This window comes from Castor canadensis, chromosome 2 (assembly GCF_047511655.1).
Source record: "Castor canadensis chromosome 2, mCasCan1.hap1v2, whole genome shotgun sequence".
NCBI lineage: Eukaryota > Metazoa > Chordata > Mammalia > Rodentia > Castoridae > Castor > Castor canadensis.
Window position 1 is genome coordinate 105,958,254 of NC_133387.1, and position 10,868 is coordinate 105,969,121.

A 10,868-nucleotide genomic window follows, 5' to 3' on the forward strand; every position below is an offset into this window, starting at 1 on the left:
CCGCCTCCCAGAGCCTCGCACCCCTCCTGCTGGATCTGACTTGGTATCGCCCGCGGTCACCATCCCCGGCTCCGCTCAGCACAGTGGTACGTTCCACGCTTCGCCGACGAAAGATGGCGGCAGCCGTGTGCTTATGGGGCCGGGGCCAGCGGGTGAGTGCACGACACGGGTCAGCGAGGGTCGGTGTGGGTCCCGGGTTTCCTCCTCACGCCCTCTCTCCCGCAGGTGCTGTCCTGGAGCCGGGACCTGCCTTGCGCCTGGCACGCCCTGCACACCTCCGCTGTGTGCGCCAAGGTGAGCGCGGCCGGGCGGGGAGCCCGCGGGTCGGGGGTGGGGCCGAGGTGGGGCGTGCGGAGTGATGGCTCCTTTGTCCTAGAACCGGGCGGCCCGAGTCCGCGTGGGCAAGGGGGACAAGCCGGTGAGCTACGAGGAGGCGCACGCGCCGCACTACATCGCCCACCGGAAGGGCTGGCTGTCGCTGCACACAGGTGAGGGGACTTTCGAAATCCCAAGGATGCGCGGGGTGACCGTCACACAGACGGGATGAACCGTGTTACAGATGTCCCACAAGTTGGTCGTTATGGCTAGGATCCCACATTTATTAGGTCAGTTCAAGGAAGACATGAAAAAGCAAGGTTATAACCAGGCGCGGTGTAATGCCAGCTACAGAGACTAGTAGGATCTTGGTTCGAGGCCAGCCTGGAAAAATAGTTCTAGAGACACCCTCCCCCCCCCCGCGCCCCCCCCCACACCATCTCCAAAATAACCACAGCAAAATGGACTGGAGGTTTGGTTGAAGTGGTAGGGCATCTGCATTGCAAGTGCAATGCCCTGAGTTCATACCCCAGTCCCACACACACACAAAAAAAGGGCATAGACAGGAAGTTGAATTTGAACATGAATGCAAAACTGAATTCCTCCTGTTGGGCCACAAGGCTCTTTTTATTGAGCTTCTAATGAACAGATTATTTGCATATCTACAGAGTAGGTTTTGCATTACAAGTCATCTAATTTACAGAGGTCAGGTGGCTCAGCCGCAAGGAAGGGAGTGAAACCCCCTTAGAATCCTGCAGCCTGAAAGTGTGTGCCCTAAATAAGGCAGTATTCCACCAAACCACATTTCTCTCTGTAGGTATCTATAGCTAGTTCTCATTATTCATGGATATCATATTTGCTGATATTCATTTAATTTTGTTTGGTGGGATTTGGGATTGAATTCAGGGCTTTGCACTTGCTAAGCAAACAAGCACTTTACCACTTGGGCCACACCTCTAGTTCTTATTTTGTTTTTTGAGAAAAGGTCTTGCAGTGTAGCTGAGGCTGTCCTCAGAGTCGTACTACTCTTGCCTTATCCTTCACTGCTGGGATTAAAGGCATTCTCACTACTCCTGCCTCCCCCCCCTTTTTTTTTTGCACAGCTGTGTATTGAATTCTCAGCCCTTGCATATTCTTACACTGATGAAAATTTATTTGCAACCTCCAAATCAATACTCTGGCATACCCTGGCACTTTCAAACTCATTCAGGGACATGAGGTCATTGCCCACATGCCTGTTGCCAGCTGAGGTAGAACAAGTTCTCATACCGTAAAAAATGCCCTGTTCACAGCCTAGAGCCCCCATTTCACAATGACTGCCTTTTACTGGGGATTTAGCTGTGTAAAATGACCCTGAAGTGCTGGCTAATGATCTGAGCAGGAGAAACTGCCATGGGCCTTAGAAGAAAATACGCTTGTCAAGCTCCATTCAGGCCTGAGATAAAGTGCTGTTGGCTGAAAGTTTGGTATCAGTGAATCAGTCATACATATTAAACAGTGTCGAGACAGAAGGGCACATGAAAGTAGATTGATCTTGATGGATTGATGGAACATGGTGACTGGAGGCTGCGCAAACCTAACCTGGTATCACCCTTGGAGCAGTGCTTCACAGTTCACTAGTTCCGTGTTTGTGGGGACGTTATAGAACTTGACTTCTGTGAACTAATGAGAAGCAAACCGCGTTTTGTTCAGTATGCAAGTTCTCCACTTGGGATTTTCGATGCACTTAGGGAACTTAGTAAAATTCAAGTTCTTGGGTTCTGTCCTCAGTCCCACAAATAAAAGTATAATAAAGCAAAATAAGTATCTGGTCTCCCAACCTTTCATGTTCTCGCTCTGAGGTTTAGGTGTGGTTGTGAAGAATCATGACACATACTGTAAAGGCTGAAGGTGTCCAGACCCCATCTAAGAACCACTGGTGGGAGCTGTGGCCCTGGTCCATGAGAAGCTGGTGTCCCTAATTTCAGGGGTAGGTGGTAGCCTCATCCTCATCTGGTCCATGGATGGCTCCTGCAGCTAAGAAAGACTGGAAAGGACAGGACTAGATAGGGAGTGTCACCTGGGTCTAGTGCCTTGGCTTAGGCACAAATTTTTATAAAATTTTGTAAAATGAGGATAACGATGGTTCTTGCTTTATAGGATTGGTTTGGGAATTAATTCTATTAGTAGAAGACGGTGGTTGACTGCCCAGTCCTCCTGGATGGTAGCGCTGGTTCTTGACAGGGTCTTGGGCCACAGGGCTGATCTTAGACTGTTCCTCTTCAGGGAACCTGCACGGTGAGGACCATGCTGCAGAGCGGACGGTGGAAGATGTCTTCCTTCGGAAATTCATGCGAGGAACCTTCCCAGGCTGCCTGGCTGACCAGCTGGTTCTGAAGCGCCGGGCCAACCAAGTGGACATTTGTGCGGTGGTCCTACGGCAGCTGCCTGCACACAAGTTCTACTTCCTTGTGGGCTACAGCGAGACTCTGCTGTCCCACTTTTACAAGTGTCCTGTACGGCTCCACCTCCAGACTGTGCCTGCAAAAGTTGTGTATAAGTACATCTAAGAGGAGGCCTTCCTCCTATGATCTGGAGCCTGCACAGGACACTTTCTGTCACAGAGGAAAGGGGTGAAGCAGAACCAGGGCCCATGAGCGGCACTTTACCTAGAGTGCCTTGTTTTCTGTCAAAATGATAAGGTACGTTTCTGGGGATAATAAAGTCATTGATGTCTTTTATTTGGCAGTACTGAGGGTTTCATGCTTCCCTAGCAGATTGTCTTCCTCTTGAGCCATGTCCCTAGCCCTTTTGTGCTTTAGTTTCTCTGTGTTCATTTTTCAGCATATATTCATTGTACAGGGTGATTCAATGTGACAAGTGCATATTTGGGTTTATATTGTACACCTCCACCATCTTGCCCCCATCCCCTCCCCGCCCCACTGAAAGCAATTACAAGAGGTTTCTTTGTTCTATTTCGTATAAGTATATGAAGTTCATCAACCATGTTCCCACACCTTCATCTCCTCCCATCTTCTACCCTCCCACAAGTAATCCCCCTCCCCCTCCACAAATATCTCCGCACACTGTGCCTATTTTACAGTTCCGTCATTCATTTTTAATTCCAAAGTCAGTGTTCAAAGGGGTTTCTTGATGTATCCCAGATGTGAGTATACTTTACTTTGGTCAGTTCAACCCCCTCTGTTTCTCTCCTTACCCTTCCCTCCTGCACCCCCATTATTCAGCAGCTTTCAGTACATATTGTTAGGTCCTGTGCCTGCTGCTTTAGTTTTATTTTTTCATATTGGGGCTTGTGTTTTTGCCCAGGGCTGGCATTGGACTGTGATCCTTCTATCTCTGCTTCCCTCAGCTCGGGTTGCAGGCAGGCATGTACTACCATGTGTGCCTCCCTCCATCTTGTTTTGTTTTGTTTTTTTACGTGTGTGTGTCTCTGGGGTTTGAACTCAGCAACACATTTACTAGGCCAGTGCGCTACCACTTGAGCCATTCCACTGCCCCTGTCTGTTTTTTGAGATGGGGGTTATGCGGACCTTGAACTGAGATCCATCTCCACCAACCTGGAAGATGAATACATCATCAGGCCTGGTAAAATTGATGGCAATTTTTTTTTTTTTTTAAATCAAAACCACTGGGTCCATTTACACATCTTGCATCATTGTGTTTCCTGTTCAGCTCACTCCCTACTCTCTATACATTACCTTTTAATTACAGGTCTGTTCACTCCCTGCTCTCTATACATTACCTTTTAATTACAGGTCTGTTTGCTTTTGATAGTTTCCCCTTTCCAGAATCTCATTTAATGGGTTCACACAGTCTGCAGCCTCCTCAGACTGGCTCCTTGCCCTCAGAAACAGTGCCTCTTATGTTCTAATAAGCTCTCTTTGCTGCGGTGGCCATGCATCCACCTTGTTGACTTGCATTCCATTGCTGGCATGTATCCCAGTTTGGTTACTCAGTCACCTGTTAACATTTTGGCCGTGTGGTGAGAAATGGTGTACAGCTGAAGGTTGACGTACAGACTTTCCACCTCCCAAATGTTGGGATTACAGGTGTGTGCCACCACACCTCAATACTGCTCTTTTAGAAAAAGATTTCAGGACTCAGGTTGTAACTCTATGCAAGTGTGATGTTTGAGGCCTGGGCTTAATACCCAGCTGTCAAAAAAGAAATATTTCAGCCATTTTAGGATATGCAGTGCTAGTCATGACTTTAATTTGTGTTTACCTCATGAAGTATTCAGCATCATTTGTATGCTTATTGCCCTTAGTATGTCTTTATTTTTGGGTGGTTCTGGGATTTGAACTCAAGCCTCATGCTTGCTAGGCAGGTGCTGTACCACTTGAACCACTCCTTCAGCCTTTTTTGCTTTAGCTACTTTTTAGGTAGGGTCTTAAATTTTTGTCTTGGGCTAACCTCAGACTGGCAGTCCTACCTATGGCTGCCCATGTAGGTCTGGGAGTGCAGACCTACACCTGGCTTATTTGTTGAGATGGGTTCCTGGTAACTTTTTGGCTAGGCTGACATCAGTTGAAATCGATCCCCCATTTTCTGCCTTCTGAGTAGCTGGGATTACAGGGTGGCCACTGAGCCTGGCCTGTGTGTATCTTGGATGAGGTGTCTGTTGAGATTTATACCTGTTTTTAATTGGATGGTTTCCCTCCATTTAACTTTTAGAGTTTCTTTTCCTTTTTTCTTTTGAGACGGTAGCCTCAGTTTGAGGCTGGCCTCAGACTTGGCAATCCTTCTGCCTTAGCCTCCCTAGTGCTGGTATTACACATGTACACCACCATGCCCACCTTTGAGTTTCTTACTATGCTTTGGATACAAGTAATTTTCCCAAATAATTTCTCTCTGCCTGTGATCTGACTTTTTGTTCTCTTAAGAGTGTCTTCAGTTAGAGAAGTGGCTTAAGCATTAGAGTGCCTACCTAATAAGCATGAGACCCTGAGTTCAAACCCTATTACTGACAGCAGGGAAAAGGTGTCTTTTACAGAGCAGGTATTATTAATAAAGATCAGTGTTTTCCTTTTGTGGATTGAATTTACTATTGAATCTAAAACTCATCACCCAAACACCAGGTCATGTTCAACTTTTTATGTTTTCCTAGCGTTGTTACAGTTTTGCATTTTAAGTTATAGAATATTTTGAGTGAATTTTTACTTTTTTTTTTTTTTTTGGTGGTACTGGGGTTTGAACTTGGAACCTCACATGTTCCAGGCAGGCACTCTACCTCTTCAGCCATTCTCCCAGCCCATGAATTTTTATATAAGGTATAACGTTTACTTTTTTTTTTTTTTGGATGAGATGGATTTGAACTCAGGGTTCCACGCTTGCTAAGCAGGTGCTCTACCACTTGAGCCAAACCCATTTTGTTCTGGTTATTTTGGAGATGGGATCTCAAGAACTATTTGACCTTAAACCTCAGTCCTCTCCCAATCTTAGCCTCCAAGGAATCAGGAGTACAGTTGTCAACCACTAATGACTGGCTCATTTTTTGTTTATGGTTTTTCATTGTTCTCTCATCACTTGTGCTAGGATACCTGTTTTGCAAGCCCAAAGCCCTGTCCCACTAAAAAAAAAAAAAAAAAAAAAAATCCAAAACCCACTTTGAAGTTTAGTAGTGAACAATAGCACAATCAAAGCTGTGCTTTTTCTCTATTCAATCCACCTCCTTTTTAGGCCTGAGGGCCTCCCAGGATCCCCAAACTGGCCTAGAACTTTTGAAGCCATCACTCTTCCATTTCAGTAGCAACATTCCCATGGTCCAAATACCCTTTACTTTCTCTTTGTTTACACCATGCCTTGTTACAAAAAGGGTTTCAGCTGATACTTGACACTGAGAGGGACAGATGGATGCTTTTGAATGAATGAAATAACTCACAATGATAGGTTTTAAATGTTAGTAAGAACTGTTAAATTGTTTTAAGCCAGGGATGGGAGTTTTTTTGTTTGTTTGTTGTGATAAGCAAGCAAACTGCCAGTAATTGTCCACTCAGGTTTAAATGCCTTGCATTGAAAATGGACCACCACAGACTTCATTTCTAACAGAACCAGGAGTTGTACTATGCTGATGGTGCTTAACAGAAGTAATGATTAATCTTCCTGAAGTATGTACACAGTTCATTTCACATTTTCCTATGGAGCCAGCAAGTATTTTCTTCAGTTATTTATACCTTGTGCAAACCTGAAATACAAGTGAGCACTTAAAATGTGGGTACTCATCAGACCTTTAAAGAAGAACTGATACCAACCCTCCTTAAACTGTTCCATGAAACAGAAAGGGAAGGAAAACTGCCAAACACATATTATGAAGCCAGTATTATACTTATCCCAAAACCAGGCAAACACACCTCCAAAAAGGAAACTACAGGCCAATCTCCTTAATGAACATTGATGCAAAAATCCTCAACAAAATAATGGCAAACTGAATTCAACAACACATCAAAAAGATTATTAACCACGACCAAGTAGGCTTCATCCCAGGGATGCAGGGGTGGTTCAACATATGAAAATCAATAAACATAATAAACCACATTAACAGAAGCAAAGACAAAAACCACTTGATCATCTCAATAGATGCAGAAAAAGCCTTCGATAAGATCCAACACCATTTCATGATAAAAGCTCTAAGAAAACTAGGAATAGAAGGAAAGCACCTCAACATTATAAAAGCTATATATGACAAACCTACAGCCAGCATTGTACTTGGGGAGAGGGTTTTTTTTTTTTTTTGGTGCTGGGATCGAACCCAGGGCCTCACGCATGCTAGGCAAGCACTGTACCACCGAGCTACATCCCAGCCCAGCCAGCATTATACTTAATGGAGAAAAACTGAACCCATTCCCTCTAAAATCAGGAACTAGACAAGGATGCCCACTATCTCCACTCCTATTCAACACAGTACTGGAATTCCTAGCCAGAGCAATTAGGCAAGAAGGAATAAAAGGAATACAAATAGGTAAAGAAACTGTTAAAATATCCCTGTTTGCAGATGACATGATCCTGTACCTTAAAGACCCAAAAAACTCTACTCAGAAGCTCCTAGACACCATCAGTAGCTACAGCAAGGTAGCAGGATATAAAATCAACATAGAAAACTCATTAGCATTTCTATGCACTAATAATGAACAAACTGAAAAAGAATATATGAAAACAATTCCATTTACAATAGCCTCAAAAAAAATCAAATACCTAGGTGTAAGCCTAACAAAAGATGTGAATGACCTCTACAAGGAAAACCATAAACTTCTGAAGAAAGAAATTGAGGGAGACTATAGAAGTGGAGAGATCTCCCATGCTCATGGATTGGTAGAATCAACATAGTAAAAATGTCTATACTCCCAAAAGTAATCTACATGTTTAATGCAATTCCCATCAAAATTCCAATGACATTCATTAAAGAGATTGAAAAATCTGTGAAATTTACATGGAAACACAAGGGGCCACGAATAGCCAAGGCAATACTCAGTCAAAAGAACAATGCTGGAGGTATCACGATACCTGACTTCAAACTATATTACAAAACAGTAACAATAAAAACAGCATTGTACTGGCACAAAAACAGACATGAAGACTAGTGGAACAGAATAGAGGACCCAGATTTGAAGCCACACAACTATAACCAACTTGTCTTTGACAAAGGTGCTAAAAATATACAATGGAGAAAAAGCAGCCTCTTCAACAAAAACTGGGAAAACTGGTTAGCAGTCTGCAAAAAACTGAAACTAGATCCATGTATATCACCCTATACCAACATTAACTAAAAATGGATCAAGGATCTTAATATCAGACCACAAACTCTAAAGTTGATACAGGAAAGACTAGGAAATACTCTGGAATTAGTAGGTATAGGTAAGAACTTTCTCAATGGAACCCCAGCAGCACAGCAACTAAGAGATAGCATAGACTAATGGTACTTCATAAAACTAAAAAGCTTCTGCTCATCAAAAGAAATGGTCTCTAAACTGAAAAGAACACCCACAGAGTGGGAGAAAATATTTGCCAGCTACACATCAGACAAAGGACTGATAACCAGAATATATAGGGAACTTAAAAAACTAAATTCTCCCAAAACTAATGAACCAATAAAGAAATGGGCAAGTGAACTAAACAGAACTTTCTCAAAAGAAGAAATTCAAATAGCCAAAAAACACATGAAAAAATGTTCACTATCTCTAGCAATAAAGGAAATGCAAATTAAAACCACGCTAAGATTCCACCTCACCCCTGTTAGAATAGCCATCATCAGCAACACCACCAACAACAGGTGTTGGCGAGGATTCGGGGAAAAAGGAACCCTCTTACACTGTTGGTGGGAATGTAAACTAGTACAACCACTCTGGAAAAAAATTTGGAGGCTACTTAAAAAGCTAGACATCGATCTACCATTTGATCCAGCAATACCACTCTTGGGGATATACCCAAAAGACTGTGACACAGGTTACTCCAGAGGCACCTGCACACCCATGTTTATTGTGGCACTATTCACAATAGCCAAGTTATGGAAACAGCCAAGATGCCCCACTACTGATGAATGGATCAAGAAAATGTGGTATCTATACACAATGGAATTTTATGCAGCCATGAAGAAGAATGAAATGTTATCATTCGCTGGTAAATGGAAGGAATTGGAGAACATCATTCTGAGTGAGGTTAGCCTGGCCCAAAAGACCAAAAATCGTATGTTCTCCCTCATATGTGGACATTAGATCAAGGGCAAACACAACAAGGGGATTGAATTTTGATCACAAGATAAAAGCGAGTGCACACAAGGGAGATATGAGGATAGGTAAGACACCTAAAAAATTAGCTAGCATTTGTTGCCCTCAATGAAGAAAAACTAATGCAGATGCCTTAAAAGCAACTGAGGCCAATAGGAAAAGGGGACCAGGAACTAGAGAAAAGGTTAGATCAAAAAGAATTAACCTAGAAGGTAACACACATGCACAGGAAATCAATGTGAGTCAACTCCCTGTATAGCTATCTTATCTCAACTAGCAAAAACCCTTGGTCCTTCCTATTATTGCTTATACTCTCTCTTCAACAAAATTAGAGATAAGGGCAAAATACTTTTCTGCTGGGGGTTTTGGGGAGAAGGAGGGGGTGTAATGGGTGGTAAGGGAGGGGGTGGGGGTAGGGGGGAGAAATGACCCAAGCATTGTATGCACATATGAATAATAAAGAAATAAAAATTAAAACAAACAAACAAAAAAAACAAATGTGGGTATTTATCCACAAGGAAAACCAGTACTTCCATTTTGCAAATAAAATGGAATTTTGAAAGTTAACAGTCTATTCTAGGAAATAAAGCTTAGCCAAAAGTCTCAGGATAAGCTGGTCAGGGCAGCTGCACTCAAATATCTAAACAGGAGAAATAAGACTTAGAACTGCTGCTACCCTGTCCTGTTGTGGATTTAGCTCATCCAATTGATTTTTAGTACAAAACTAGAAATAACCTTTTCTTTATAGCATTCATAGTTATCTGTATGGTTTTCTTCTTTTCAGTGTGACATAATCCTTCAAGATGACCCATATACACTATGTTGTCAGTTGAAGCTATTATGTAAATATAAATGCTTTCTTGAAGTATTTCACAGACACTGTTGCATGCATTGTTTAGTTTTATCTGAAGCAAAAGAAGAAAGCCACCACAAGCTTAAGTGTGATACATAGGTGACATTTAAAACCTACATCAAATGGTAGTGTGATTTTAATTTCTATCACCTCTGAAACTTTAAGCCATTAAAAAACCGAAAAGCCACACTTCTCAACTTTATCTCTCTAAGGAAGTATTCTTAAAGAATCCCTTACTTGGTTAGAGTTTTAATGTAACAGTTTAAAAAAAAGAAAAAAAAAGAGGCAATTTGACCTGAAGTCACTTTAAACAGTTTGCTGGATCAGGTATCCTGCCTACTTGTAAATTAGGTGACAATTCGAGTGCTCTGCAAAAGAAATAAATGTATGTACAAGATACTCCATTCATAAGACAGGATTAAACATTTTCCTTGGATCATTTAGTGTACGGCTTAGCACAAGTTCATTTTGCTTTTGGTGAAGTCAAATAAAAGTTATCATTGAGAAAAATATACTGTTGTGTGAATAACGTGCACTGAAGACCAGGCTAATAACTGAGTGATCCAGCTGAACTTGGGTGAGCTTCTCGTTTTCTATGGAATTCTTTGTCTTTGGTGGGATTGGTAGGTGAACTCAGGGCCTGACACTTGCTAGCATGCCTTGCACCAAGCTGCTAGCCCTTTCTGCTCTGGTTATTTTGGAGATAGGGTCTCTGCTTTTGCCCCCAGTCTGGACCACAATCCTACTATTTATGCTTCCCTGTGTCGCTAGGATGACAGGCATGAGCCATTATGGTCAAGATGGGGTCTCTAGAACCTTTTGCCCGGTGGCATCCAACTATGATCATTATCTCGCTGTCTGCAATAAGTAGGATTACAGGCTTGAGCCACAGCGACGGCACAATGCATTTAAGCTAAAAATTAAACTATGTGTCCCACAATGCACTAGATTGTAAGAGCAGGATTTAATAAAAAAGCAGG

General features: G+C 42.7%; 1 protein-coding gene across 1 annotated transcript; it reads left to right on the plus strand.

Annotated features, from left to right (window-relative positions):
• Positions 1–3,035, plus strand: Mrps24 (mitochondrial ribosomal protein S24). The gene is made up of 4 exons (XM_020163035.2): positions 1–152; positions 226–294; positions 377–488; positions 2,581–3,035. Exons 1-4 carry the CDS (start codon positions 114–116, stop codon positions 2,862–2,864), a joined length of 504 nt encoding a protein of 167 aa, XP_020018624.1. The 5' UTR covers positions 1–113; the 3' UTR covers positions 2,865–3,035.
• Positions 3,036–10,868: the final 7,833 nt, after the last annotated feature.

Coding starts and splice junctions, on each gene's coding strand:
- Mrps24 (XM_020163035.2), top strand. CDS start 114: ATGGCGGCAGCCGTGTGCTTATGGGGCCGGGGCCAGCGG. Junction 295..376: donor CCTCCGCTGTGTGCGCCAAG/GTGAGCGCGGCC, acceptor CCTTTGTCCTAG/AACCGGGCGGCCCGAGTCCG. Junction 489..2,580: donor CTGGCTGTCGCTGCACACAG/GTGAGGGGACTT, acceptor GTTCCTCTTCAG/GGAACCTGCACGGTGAGGAC.